Source organism: Typopeltis vanoorti, chromosome 18 (assembly GCF_054136105.1).
Source record: "Typopeltis vanoorti isolate ZY-2024b chromosome 18, IOZ_Tvanoo_1.0, whole genome shotgun sequence".
Classification (NCBI taxonomy): Eukaryota; Metazoa; Arthropoda; class Arachnida; order Uropygi; family Thelyphonidae; genus Typopeltis; species Typopeltis vanoorti.
Window position 1 is genome coordinate 87,929,110 of NC_143566.1, and position 15,365 is coordinate 87,944,474.

At 35.4% G+C, this 15,365-nt stretch overlaps 1 protein-coding gene across 3 annotated transcripts in view; it reads right to left on the reverse strand.

Moving 5' to 3' along the window:
* The window catches only part of LOC150096907 (kelch domain-containing protein 4), a 106,233-nt gene that overhangs the window by 70,911 nt on the left and 19,957 nt on the right, over positions 1-15,365 (reverse strand). For all 3 annotated transcript variants that reach the window (XM_090408275.1, XM_090408277.1, XM_090408274.1), the window contains exon 4: positions 3,570-3,668. In XM_090408275.1, coding sequence (XP_090264401.1) covers positions 3,570-3,668 — 99 coding nt within the window. The remainder of the gene's footprint in view (positions 1-3,569; positions 3,669-15,365) is intronic.

Below are 15,365 nucleotides of genomic sequence, written 5' to 3' on the forward strand. Positions count from 1 at the left end.
GAAGTCTTGCCTTTTCTCTTTTGCTAGGGAAAGCTTACTTACCCTCAGCATCAGTAAAACAAAAATCATCATATAGGATCAGATCTCTCCTTGGACAGATATTTATCTGCCTCTCCTGACAAACACATCACATCAATGGCTTCCTCAGCATCTAAAAAATTAGGTATTTTCTTCCACTCAAAATGCTATTTTCAACCACCCAGCAACTAACTATACAAATTCCAAATCCTCACATCCCTAGATACTTTTATTTTTTAAGTAAACATAGGTTTTTGTGGTTAAGCAGTTCTGTAGGAAATTTTCAGTATTGAGACCACATTGTAGCATAAGGAGTTTATTAAAAATAAACAATTAAAAACCCGACAAGCTTCATGCATCGTAAGACTTACATCATCAGGGGTAATGGTACATAAAGGTTTTACACAACAAAAGCCTATTAATGATTAATTACTCATATTAGATTTTTTTATAACTTCACAACTTAAATAATCGATAAACCAGAGTACAAATGATAAATTCATTACTGCATGCATGTTGGAACATTGCTAGTTGTTGCTATTGCATTCTGCGATATCACATGTGCTATATCCTAGGTCTGTAGCAGTTAAATTTTTGATGAAAGCAGACCAATACTTGATGTAAAATTAAGCCTTGATTTTTATTGCATTGTGTAAGGATACTAAGCATTTGTGAGTCTTTAAATTTTCTTGTGAAACAGTTATTATCAATATATGACATTTTTAAATGGATAAGAATCCTATATTGTTATATAGCCAGTAAGTGAAACTCAAGATCGATAACTACAATCTATGAGTTTTAATGCCGAAAAACTATCGGCGAAGGCAATTCGAAGCAAAGTGAAGGTATGTAAGTTCTTTTCACTAAGCTTTGATATTTTCCAGGTCTATCTACTCACTGATTAGACCTCAAAAAAGGTTGAAACCAGTCTGGGTAGTGACCTTCCCTCATAATGTAATGACAGTATTACATCTCCTAGGAGCTGTGTTTTACATTATGAGAGAATATCAAGAATAGTGAGGGAGGTTGCTCCACCTTTGCTTCGAATTGCCTTCGCCGATAGTTTTTCGGCATTGAAACTCATAGATCGTAATTATCGATCTTGAGTTTCACTTACTGGCTATATAACAATATAGGATTCTTATCCATTTAATATCTATTCAATTGCCAGAAAACTAGCCTTTTGGCTTTTTATTTTAATTACAATATGACATTTTTGTTTGTTGCAGAGTACTTGATGGCCAGTAGTAGTTGTGTGGAATGCCAGGCCTGATTTAGGCTCTCTCCCAACCTTCCTGTCTGGCCTACATAGCAAATGACACAAGAGCAATGGATCTCACAGACACCTGTTTTTTTCATGGGGTGATGTGATGGTTTTGGTGCATGTAGGAATCTAGATATTTTTTGTAAAGGTAAAAAAGCTACTTTTATGTTGTACTCATGGAGCAATGCAGCCACTATGTTGTTGATGTTTTTGATGTAAGGCAGCATGATTGCATTCTTGAAATCTTGTTTAAGTAAGGGAATTGCAGGAGATGTGTTAAGAATTTTTCTGGTCTTCTTGGATTCAAAACCATTACGTGCAAGGTTCTGTGTCAGGTAGTGCACTTCTTCATTTCTTTTAATTGGTGTGCTAAATATATTGTATGCCTTGTCTCGTAAAGTTTTAATTATGGCTATCTTTTGCAATGGATAGTGGTGTGAAGCATCATTTAAAAATCTTCATGTTGTGGTAGGTTTTCTGTATAAGGAGAAGGATAACCTTTTTTTTCCTCTTTGTTTACTTTGACAAGGATATCAAGGAAAGGTAGTTCTTTGTGCTGTTCTAGTTCAATAGTGAATTTTATATTGGGATGCAAGTTGTTCAGATGATCTTTGAAAGCAATCAGCTCATCCAGATCATCTGAACAATTTACATCCCAATATAAAATTTACTATTGAATAGAACAGCACAAAGAATTATCTTTCCTTGATATCCTTGTTGTCTGTGCGGTTAGCTGAGTGGCGATGCACTTCGCAACCATATGCCTGGGGAAGGAGTGTCCTAGGTTCGATTCCCGTCGACGACGTGAGGAGTTTAAGGATCTTCCTCAGCCATAGCTAAGTTAGCCGGTCTTGGGCATGGACAGCAGGGTTTTTTCTGCCAGTTTATCTAGGGTTTTTCATTCCGCAAGCAGGCAAACCAGATCCGTGAACACACAGGCTACAGTCATAAAAATACAGTAAGGAAGGCAAAGGGAAACCACCTTGCGTCACTATCTCCCTAGTAATCAGCTGCAACCCTCTCAAAGAGAGGAAGTCACAGGATCAGATCAGATATCCTTGTTGAAGTAAACGAAGAGGGAAAAGGTTATCCTTCTCCGTATACAGAAAACCTACCACAACGGGAAGTTTTTTCAATGATGCTTCACACCACCATCCATTGCAAAGGATAGCCATAATTAAAACTTTACAAGACAGGGCAGACAATATATCTAGCACACCAATTAAAAGAAATGAAGAACTGCACTACATAACACAGAACCTTGCACGTGATGGTTCTGAACCCAAGACGATCAAAAACATTCTTAATACACCTCCTGCAACTCCCTTACTTAAACAAGATTTCAAGAACACAATCACACTGCCTTACATTAAAAACATCACAGACAAAGTGGCAGCATTGCTCCGCAAGTACAACATAAAAGTGGCTTTTTTACCTTTATAAAAATATCTAGATTCCTACATGTGCCAAGACTACCCCATGAAAAAAAACAATCATTGCCCTTTGTGGCATTTGTTATGTAGGCCAGACAAGAAGGTCGGGGAGAGAGAGAGATCTGCATGTCTGAACACGTAAAAGACATCGAAAAAAGAAGGGAGCATAAATCAGGCCTGGCATTCCACACAACTACCACTGACGATCAAGTATTTTGGCAACAAACAAAAATGTCATATACTGATAATAACTGTTTCACAAGTGCTGCTTAGGATCCCTACACAATGCAATAGAAATCAAGGCTTCATTTTACATCAAGTATAGTCTGCTTTCATCAAAAATTTAACTGCCATGGACCTAAGATATAGCATGCGTGATACCAAAGAACATGCTAGCAACAGCTAGCAAAGTTCCAATATGCATGCAGTAATGAATTTATCATTTGTATTCTCATTTATCAGTTATTTATCAATTATTTAACAGTTGTTAAATTAATAAAAAAACATCTAATATGTGTAATTAATCATTAACGGGGTTTTGTTGTGTAAAACTTTTATGTACCACTAAACCCTGATGATGCAAGTCTTATTACATACGAAACTTGTCAGGTTTTAATTATTTATTTTTAATAAACTCTTTATATTACAATGTGGTCTTAATACCGAAAACTACCTACAGAACTGCTTAACCACTGAAATCTACATGTACAACATTATAATTTATCCAAATTGCCTTTTTCTGAAAGGGATATGACAAAATTATTAAAATTTTAAAAGAGGTATGTGGGTACTGAAAGTTTGGGAAATGCTGATCTAAAAGAAGTAATATCATGAAATGTTAATATTTTACATACCTGGTGAGCACAACGAGGTGGAGGACTATTTGGACAGTGAATTAAGTGCCACTGGTTCTTCCTGATATTATAAATGTACAAATCATTGTACATAAAAGTCTAAAAATAATAGTAAAAATAAATGGTTATAAACATGTTATAAATATAAGAGAAAAAAAATCTATTATGCATTCCTAAAAACATTCATGGAAAACAGTCTGAGAGGAAGGTGAGTGATAGGTTAACATCAAAGGTCAGTACATCAAACTGATGATTCTCACTATAACTAATATGTAGATACAATAATTCATTATAGTGGGTAGTTAGCAATAGTGAATTTCCTTTACAATAGCACTATGTCTATGGGGCTTTGGTTGGTAGTTCCCAGTAGCTGTTTTAGTGAATGAGTTTTTTATAATGGTGTTCAATGCAGTGAGAGTTAGCTCTATGTGGTGGAGCAGAATCAAGAACTACGCCTTGGGGTAAGTCACCCCGTTGCCAGTCCCAAACCCAGATAAAGGAGGAGGATTAGGCAAATGACTAATCATCCTTCCCTGTAAAAATTCCCAGATTATGGAAACTTAGAACCCAAGTAAGCCAATAAATATACCAGGTGTGCTGGCCTGTAAGATTCCTAATTACCACTATTTAGTTGGCTAGAGGATAATGCATGAATGAAGTTTCAAGGGTCAAGCCTACAGGAACATCTGAAACAGATGAGGTCACCACTTTCACCAAAACACAAAAACAGTACAGTAATTCAAAATGAAATGGTAGAACTGTTTCAAAATGGAAAGACACAAGAAGTTATTAAGGAATTGGGAAAGTACAGAATAGATATTATAAGAACAAGTGAGCTGAAATGGACAGGCTTTGGTGGAGTGAGACTGTAGATGGATATCAAATACTGTATTCAGGATTGGATGAATGAAGATCATAAAAGAGGAGTGGCGCTTATATCACACTAAAGTTTGGAGACACGTAAAAGCTTAATAAATTGGAAGCCCAAAAGTAATTGAATAATAATATCTAGATTACATTCAAGATGCATTAAATTAACCATGATACAGGTTTATGCACAAACAAATTAGAAGGATCTCAAAGAGAAAGAGAACTATTATGATGAGTTATAGAGATGTATAGAACAAATGGCAATGCATGATATGATTATTCTTATCAGTGACATGATGCTAAAGTTGGTAAAAGGAATAATGATGATGAAAGAGCAAAACATAATGAAGCAGGTAGTCCAAGAAATGAGAATGGTGACCACCTACTGGTCGTTTATGTGAAATGAATAATCCTGAGAGTTTTATGTATAAAGATATACATAAAATGACATGGATATCACAGATGGAAAAACCTTAACCATTAAAAAAAATGAGAAATCAAAATGGAAAGATAAAATATGATATGTATAAATTAAAAATGAATGAAATAAAGAAAATTTTTTCTATTATGATAAAAAAATTGAGTTTCATAATTTGGAAAATAAGCTAGAAAGTAGAATGCCAGAAGACATGATTAAAGAGCAATGGAAAAAAATTTAAATTTTACATAATGAAGTTGCAAGAGGTTGGGTGCTAAAAAGGGAAAAAGAACAAAGACTGGTTATCTGACAAAACCTGGAAACCCATAGAAGAAAGGCATAAAGTTAAAATGCATTTGAAAATGCTAAATCTCGGAGAACTAAAGAAATTAATTTTGTCAATTATAGAGAGTAAGACAAGTCAGTTAAAAGAACTGCAAGACAAGAGCAGATAAAAGAAATTATATGGATATTTTGCCAAAAGAAGCACAAAAGACTGCAACATTATGGTGCACTGGAAAATGTATGAGAAGGAAAATATGTTCTGAAGAAAAGAAACAAGTAAATGCTTTTATTATAAAATAACTTACTTATAACTGTAGCAAAAAATTACATAAATTTTATTTAAAAACTCCAATATATTTCATCCAATGTTACATGGACTTCATCAGGAAGACATACTGTAAAACTCAATGTAGCTTGGAAATACCAAAGCGCTTTACATCGATTTTTACAGAGGTCAAGTCCCATGAGAATGCTACAAAAATAACCTTGTTTGTTTCTATGCATTTTATGTTAGATATTAATGTAAATAACCCTATGGGAATTGATTGTATTCACTGTTTTAACTAAAGTTTCTAGAATGTCAAAAACAAAGGCAATGCTTTGCCATCAGAACTTTGTATAATAACACAAGAAAGTTGTTTACGATTAAATGTGTGAGAAAGTTGTTTGCGAGCTCTGCGCGTGAACACCTTCAAAGTTAGTATCAAAGAGATTCGTTAGTTTCAGAGAAGTTTCTGCTGTCCGACAAGACAAAAGAGTGCATGGTGGAGAAGAAAGAAGGGGTCGGCCTTAACAAAAGGATCAAGGAGAACTGCCGATTTCTTCAGGGTTTACAACCCTTGGTGCAAGGTCCCGAGAAGGGGTAAATAAAAGGGAACTGAGCCAAACATCGAAAGGGGAGAGTCCAGGTCCGGTTGCCGAGAGGGGAGCCAAGATCCAGTTGCCAAGAGAGCAGAGGCGAAGTGCTGTTACCGAAGAGAGCCAGAGGAAAAATCAGGAGAACAGCCGATGTCAAGTGCCGGTTGGATGTCCTAGTGCTGCGGGAAGTCAACAGCTGCAGAACGATCTTCAAGCCTGAATGCCTGAGCTTTTGAGTACTGGGGAGATTACAGTCCAAGACCTGCTGCTATTCCGATGAAACACCCCCTGAAGCAAGACTCTCTGGACGGAAACCTAAAGCCTGAGATGAAAGAAAAACCATAGAGACCTTGATGCAGGACTCTGGAAGGTGTCGTGACAAAGAGCCTCTGTAAGTGTGTTTACATCCTTTTATGTACATTCTTTTTGTAATCTAGGAGATATGTCATAGATGGACTGATAAGAAATAGTAATAAGAAATATCTATAAGAGAGTCCTCTGATTTGTTGTTAACTGGAATGTAAATTGTAAGATAACTTGCCACCAGGGCTGGTTTTATCATTAGGCAATCCTAGGCAATCGCCTAGGGGCGCTAAGACTTCTGAGTGCCAGATTTTGCTACATAGTTCAGGGAAAAATTACAACCTTCGAAAAAAATTAGTAAAACCTTGATTAATAATAAAAAACTGAAATAAGTCAAGCCATCCTGGTACTCGCTGACAAAATATATATAGAGAGACAATGTATAGGGGCGCCTAAATTTTCTTCGCACTGGCCCTTCTTGCCATAGCTAGCTAATCTCTTTATGAGAAAATTAGTCTCGGCAATTTGATTTTTTTAAGCAGAGAAGTAACAGAGTAATTACATTGTATAGTCATTTAATATTGAAAAGGGAAAGTTTGTTTCTTTATACCAATATATAGGTAGAAAGAAAGTAACTTCCCTATGGCTTATTTAATGTACTTTACTTTGTTTTTATTGTAAATAAATGTGTTTTAATTATATGTCAATAGAGTGCTGCCTGATTGTTTATTTTACAATGCACTGTTCCTAAAAATAATCGGACTTGTGAGCGGAAAACAACTAAGGCATTAAAAGCGCAGTTTAAGTACTTAAGAACCAGGACTCTTTATGTTTATATAAACTTTGTTGAAGGAACTTACGCTAGTAAGAGAGAGAAATCTACTGGACGTTTTACTGAGTCTTGTGCCGATATAGAAATACTGGTGGCACAGTCTTTTCAAATAAATTTTCCAGTGTTCATAGGCATATGACTAGTAAATACAAAAGGTGGATAGACATAGTACGTAATAGAATAAGTAAGAAAGATTACGAGAGAAAAAGCGCACACTGCTAATAAAGAATAAAGAGACATCAGATATTACAATATAGGCAAATAACACAAGATATCACAATAGCACAGCAGACAGCCTTCGTTACAATACCATTACCAACATTCAAAAGATGCATAACAATAATGAGTAACAATTCATGCAGATATTAGCTAGTGTCTCAGTTGCAGCTAAAGTACATGATATCCCACTATCAGAGTTTAAAGGAAGAATTGTAAAAAGTTGCATAGATTTTAAAAAAAAAAAGTAATAATGATCACTTCCCATAACTTGGATATAGGCATGCAGGGACAGATTTGTCAGATTCCAACAATTGTAAAAAGTTGCATAGATTTAAAAAAAAAAAAAAGTTAATAATGATCACTTCCCATAACTTGGATATAAGCATGCAGGGCCAGATTTGTCAGATTCCAACAATCTAATATAGTCATGATGTTCTTCAATTTTAATCAATCCAGAATGGTGAGTCTGTCCAAAATAACAAAGATGGCATGAGCAGGGTACTTGATAGACACCTGGTAAGGAAAGAGGTGGTAATGCATCCTTTGTGAATGGAAGAAAGGAAGACATCTTCCAAAGTGGTTTGAAAGAAGTGTATAGATTGAATTTTCGAAAAATCCTTGCTATTTGTTCCAAGGTTCCTTTAAATCAAGGTATTAAAATTCTTTTCACATCAGATTGTAGTCTGGTGGAAGGACAATAATTATCAATAATTTTTTTTGAATGGTAGTTTTGTTGTATTCCTTACATATAAGATTGGTTTTAATTTTATTCAGTTAATCTAACAAAAGGGGATCAGAAGAGCACATCATGTGAGCTCTATGTATTCACAAAATTAGAATAATTTTTAACGTCGTTCAAAATGTTAGAATATTCCAATTTTTTCACGATTAGTTTTGAGGAGAGCATAGAAATACCATATATTTCAGTAGCTGTGGGACTGACTTGTGTGTGAGGAATTGTTTGCACATGGATTTTAGTTAATCATTCTAAACATGAGCCAAACTCATGTTTAGCAAATAAGGTGACGGGGGAGGAGCCCCCCCCTTTGAAGACTCGACACTCAGGGGCTAAGCTGAGTGTCAAGTCTTCAAAAGAGGGGGGGGGGCTCAGTCATCAGAATTCATGGGGAATGGTCTACCAGTCTGGAACACGGGGGCATAGCCCCCCCTAGTATATAAATATATATAAATGACATGATTAGAAGTTCAATAATGAAAGATCTCCTATAAAAAGATATTTAAATTTTACATTACAACTAATATCTAAACTTGCAATCTGTCATCACAATCTAAATCCCATAATCTGGATATAATGTTTGTAACTCTTCTTCTCACTCTTTTTCACATCTTCTCTATCCCCTTGGAACCTGGGAGACCAGATCCACACACAATAATTGAGGTGTGGTCTTATCAAGGCCTTATACAGAGACAAAATGACTTCCTTATCCTTACACATCAAGGATGACTTCAACATCCAATTATCCTCTGAGTTGTATTTGCAACTTTTACTATGTGACCTTTGAACTTCAAATTCCTATTCACCATTATGCCAAGATCCCTAGCCTGATCGGTTTCTTGTAGTATAACCCCACTAATATAATATGTTGCTGGAAATCTCATTACACTAATGTGCATGATTACACTTACTAACATTAAACTCGCAGTCATTTTCATTTGCTAAAATTTCCAGCCTATTCAAATCATTTTGTAAGTGCTATCAGTAGTATCCCTGATTGCCCTGCCTATCTTCACATCAACTGCAAACAATTACATATCTCCTGTTAGACCCTTCCTAATGTCATTAATGTACAGATTGAACAACAATGGCTCAAGGACTGGACTCTGAGGTACACAGAGGTACGTGACATTAAATATGGCAGATTCACACCCAACATATACAACTTTTTGACGTCCATCTGTCAACCATCCATGGTTGACAGATGGACATATAGAGTTTATATTCCAATCCCATATTCTCCAGTTTATGCCTTTCATGTGGTATCCTATCGAAAGCCTTAGCAAAATCCAACATTATCATCAATGGCGTCGCATGCCCATTTTAATTGGGTGTGCTGTCATGTTCTTTATGCAACCAATGTTACAAAATTCCCATCAATTTCAATGTATGATTGCATTTTTATCGATGTATGAAAGTTTTAAGAGTGTATAGCACATCAGTGCTCATCTTAATTGGTCCAATGCAATTAACTGTAGGATAACTTTGAATATTTTAATTTATCAATTAATTGTAACCAAATATGCACAGAGAGTGGAACAGAGTTTGTTTTGTTTTAAGATACTGTATATTAGAAAACAATAATGAAGGAGAATGCTATATTTGGTTGGTATATTTGAATTACTCAAAGGTGAAAAATTTGGAAGAGAAGGAAGACGAGGCTTACCTCTTTCGACTACAATACTGTTTCGCATTGTAAATATGTGCAAAAAAAGTTATAAATTTATCGAAAATTATATATTAAAAACTTCATCATCATCATCATACGTATCAAGGATTTAGGCCTAGTATGGCCTGTTCCGGCCTTAGAAGTCATCGTTGAATCGTTTAAGAGGACGTCCTGGTTTTCTTTTTCCTAATGGCTTGTATTTTAAGGCTTGTTTTGGTAATCTTTCTGTTTTCATTCTTTGAACATGTTCCATCCATCTATGTTTATATTTTTTAATCTTTTCAATTACTGGTTCTTGGTTTAATTCTTTCATAATATCTTCGTTTCTTTTGTGATCAAATAGGGTATACTTTGCAGTTTTTCTCATAAACTTCATTTCTGCTGTTGTTAATCTTTGTTTGTCTTTTTGTTTTATTGTCCAGATTTCGCTTCCATACATTAAGACCGGTAGTGCTAATGTATTGTATACTTTTAGCCTGGTTTGTTTTTGAACTAGGTTTGGTTTAAATATAGAGTTAATTACTCCTGTTATTTTTAAATATTTTGCAATTTTTATGTTTATATCTTTTTCATTTTCATAAGTGATCATACATCCTAGGTAGTTAAATGAATTCACCTGTTCTAAGATCTTGTTATCTAATACTATTTTAGTTCTTGCTAGATCTTGTCCTTTAAAGGCCATAGTTTTTGATTTTTCCGTTGATATTATCATACCATAATCTTTGGATATCTCATTTAGATTTAAAATAGCTTTCTGTAAGTTATCTTCAGAATTTGTAATTATTATTTGGTTGTCGGCAAAAAGGAGAGTGTTTAAGTTCACTGTAAGAGAAAGTTTAATTCCTTGATGTAAATTTTTACTCCATTTTATTATTATTTCATTTAAGTAGATATTAAAAAGAGTTGCTGAGAGGGGACATCCCTGTCGGACCCCTTGGTTTATCTCTCTTGTATATGATAGCTCATGATTTAATCTTATTTGTATTTGATTATTTTCATATATACTTGTGACAGCTTTTAGGATATTATTTGGTATTTGTCTTTCTTTTAATATGTTAAATAATATGTTTCTTTTAACTTTGTCAAATGCTTTTTCAAAGTCAATAAATGCAATATGTGTTTCTAAATTATATTCTCTTCTTTTCTCTATTATTAATTTTAGGCAGAAGGCTGGGTCTATACATGATCGTCCTTTTCTAAATCCATTTTGTACCTCTAGAATAAAGTTTTCGGAATATTTCATTAGTTTGTTATTTAAGATTCTGCTGTATATTTTGTAACATGAATTTAGTATACTGATACCTCTATAGTTTTTAGGGTCATCTCTATTACCTTTCTTAAAGATAGGAATTACAATTGCTTTTTTCATTCTATTGGGGAGATACCAGTTGAGTAAATTTTATTTAAAAATAATAAGAGTCTTCCTTTGAATCTTCCTTTGAATATTAAAAACTTGTCTATATTATATATAAAAACATGCCTACCACATCAGTTCACACTTCATGCATGCAAAACAGATGAAACTCAGAAAACAAAAACAACAGCTCATGACAAACGACAACATTCAATTGGATTGGTGGACACAATAACCAATCACAGCCTCTAGGTGCTATTGTCTCAGACCTCACCCTGCCTTTCCTTCTGAGCAGTTTAAAACTACTAGAACGCTAAGCATTTGACATCTTTTCAAAAGGCTCGAAGGTATATGCATTTTGAACGCACACACCCCAGCTATAAACGTGAGTGTGATGCGATGTTTACGCATCGAAAAATGTCCTCTTCATGAAGCATTAGTATATTGTGTTTACTTTTAGGAATCATGCGAAGTCTGGAAACAATTAGAAGAGTCTTTAACAGGAATAAATGCAAAAATATAATATCAGTGATATTGGTATTCAGTGGATGAGCACCGCACACCTGGAATATTCGTCCCTGATTATCATAGTGAATTCATCCCCTTTATCCAATTTGGCTGTAACACATTGCTATAAAATAACATGACCTTCCTTTAGTAAATCCACTATCATACATTCTTGTGGTATCATTCCTCAGCTGAGACTCAAGTTATAAAAACATGTGAAAAGCCTAGCCAATTTGGTTGAACATTCCTTTAGCAAACATGCCGATATTCCATCTGTCCCTATTCACAAATTCTTATCCAGGTTATGCAACTGTTCTTCAACCTCATTTTTATGCATTGCTAATTCTTTATCCAATGTAGCAGTAGCACTGTGCACCATGTTACACACATCTAGTTGACATATCTTAGCAAACTGAGCATTCATTAATTGAAATATTTCATCAGCTTATGACACTAGAGTACCATCTGCATTCAATAAAGTAATTCTTCCACATTCTTCTTTCTTTTGCTCGCTTCATAATGATAAAATTCTTTATCCTTTAGCTTGCATAGCCAATTTCTTTTCACACTACGATTTAGCTTTCCACTCAATATTATTATATTATTATATATAAGGTGCCTCAATGGAGTCAAAAGACTCTCGCGGGAGATCCAGCATCAACATACTAACCGCTATTCACACAATACCTGTCATACTTCCCCTTAAACTCATTCACTGATGAAGCATTCACAACCACCTCTGGCAATGCATTCCACCCATTTACAACCCTCCAAGCAAAAAATCTAGTTCAAACACCCTTGTAAACCACATTCTTACACAATTTCCATGGATGACCCCTCGTTTGCTCCCTTCCTGCACTGGTCTTAAAAAAGTTATCAGTATCAATCCTATAAAACCCTTTTAATAATTTATATGCCTCTATCTTATCCCCCTCTCCTACATCTATCAACTAGTTTTTCAAGCCCCCAGACCTTCAATCTATCTTCATAGAGACATCCCACAGGCCTGCAACAATTTTCGTAACCCGCCTCTGAATCCTCTCCACCATTTCTATATCACCAAGAAATCCAGGTGACCAGATCTGTGCACAATTGTCCAAATGAGGTCTTATTAATGCCTTATAAAGTGGGATAACCACATCCTTATCCCTGCTTGTCAATGTGTTCTTCAATAACCATGTAATCTGATGTGAAGTTTTAGCAACCTTTGCAATATGCCCTCGAAACTTAAGTTCTCTGTCCACAATAACTCCCAAGTCTCATCAACTTCTTGCAGTTCAGTTCCATTAATATAGTAACGTTTTGCATCATCAGCAAACAAGTGGATATCTCCTTTCAAAGTATTCCCAATATCATTGATGTACAAATTAAATAATAGAGGACCAAGCACTGAGCCCTGAGGTACACCACTAGTCACCTGCCTTCTACTGGACTCTGCTCCACCATAAACCACTTTTTGATATCTATCCACTAGCCACCCTCTAATCCAAATCACTAGCCTTGGATCCATACCCATTTGCTTCAATTTATGCAACAGAGTTTTATGCAGAATCTTATCAAATGCCTTTGCAAAGTTCAGCAGATCACTGAAAAAGGATTTCCTTTATCCAACTCCACTGTTACTTCATTATAGAAAGTGAGCAAATTGCTAAGGCAAGATCTACCCTTCACAAAACTATGTTGCCCCTTATAAAGAATCTTATTGCTGTCCACCCAGTCGTGAATTCTAATTTTTATCAATTTTTCCAGAACCTTAACCACCACTTCCGGTATTCTGATTGGTCTATATGCTACTTTTCTGGCCTCCACTTTATATATTTCATAACTCCTTTCATATTCTTTCCACATCATCTTCTTCTTGTGGATCTCTTACTTGATAAGGTTGTGCAACCATTTCACTCCCAACCTATTTATTCTTTGATTGGTCATATTTATTGTTTTAAAAATAAATATGACTAAAAAACAGAAGTCCTTAAATTAAACAGCAAATGCCACAAAGAAATTAAAATCAATTAAATGCTGTAGAAGAAGTTAAAAATTTTACATACTTGGGAGCAAATGTAAATAATACTGAAGGTGGAACTGACAATAACCAATTGCAAAGATTGACAAAAGCAAATACTGCTTTAAGAAAATTAATTAATACATGGAAATCATTCAAATATTATTATTACTATTATTACGGGCAACTCCAGGGAGTCATTAGACTCATCGAGGGAGGCCCCAAATCATATTCATCACAACTATCTGACATTCATACAGTATCTATCATACCTCGCCTTAAACTCATTCACTGTCACAGCATCCACCACAGACTCAGGGAGCGCATTCCACTCATTCACTACTCTAAAAGTAAAGAACCCAGCTCTAACACCTTTACTAACCACACTTTTGCCCAGTTTCCATGGATGTCCCCTAGTCCTCCCACAACCAGCCCTGTTCTCAAAAATATCTTCTGGATTAATTTTATAGAAACCCTTCAGTAATTTGAATGTCTCAATCATATCTCCCCTCCTCCGCCTATCAACCAATTTTTGCAACCCACAAATCCTCAACCTGTTCTCATACGGTTCATTCCACAGAAATTCTATCATCTTGGTCACTTGCCTCTGGATCCTCTCCACCTCCTCCCCATCAAGAAGAAACCTAGGTGACCAAATCTGAGCACAGTAGTCTAGATGGGGTCTTATCAAGGCTCGATAGAGAGGAACAATAACCTGCTTGTCTCTACTTCTCAACGTATTCTTCAGCAACCAAGTGATTTGATGAGCTATTTTGGTCACTTTTGCAATGTGTCCCCTAAATTTCAATTCCTTATCCACCAACACTCCTAAATCTCGTGCCTCATCAATTTCCTGGAGCAGGGTTCCACCAATGCAGTAAACTGCTGCCAATCTTTTCATCCCAAAATGCATAACCTTACATTTTGCCACATTAAACTGACATCCATTCTCCTTAGCCCAGACCTCCAATCTATCCAAATCATCCTGCAAAATTTTGACGTCATCTGCATTCACTATTGCCCTACCCAACTTCGCATCATCCGCAAACAAATGTACTGTTCCTCTCAGATCATTTCCTATATCATTTATGAACAAATTAAACAGCAGTGGTCCAAGAACAGATCCTTGTGGCACACCACTAGTCACAGGCCGTCTTGTGGACTCTACTCCCGAGTAAACCACTCTCTGATATCTCTCCGTCAACCACCCTCCTATCCATCTCACCAACCCTATGTCCATTCCCATATGCTGCAATTTACTGATTAGAATTCCATGTGGAATCCTGTCAAAGGCCTTGGCAATTTATGCAACAGAGTTTTATGCAGAATCTTATCAAATGCCTTTGCAAAGTTCAGCAGATCACTGAAAAAGGATTTCCTTTATCCAACTCCACTGTTACTTCATTATAGAAAGTGAGCAAATTGCTAAGGCAAGATCTACCCTTCACAAAACTATGTTGCCCCTTATAAATATCATAATAGAACCAAAATAAAGATCTTTCATTGCAGTATTAAGGCCATATTATTATATGGATCAGAGACATGAATACTTAAAAAAAAAAAAAGAAGAAGATAAATTAAACAGTTTTCAAACAAAATGTCTGCATAAAATATTACAAATATTTTGGCTAATCCTACATATAATGAATGATGACTTATAAACTGAAAAAAACGTATCACCAATGAAATGAAAAAATGCAGATGACAGAGATTCCAAGAGTGGCTTTGACATGGATCCCAGAA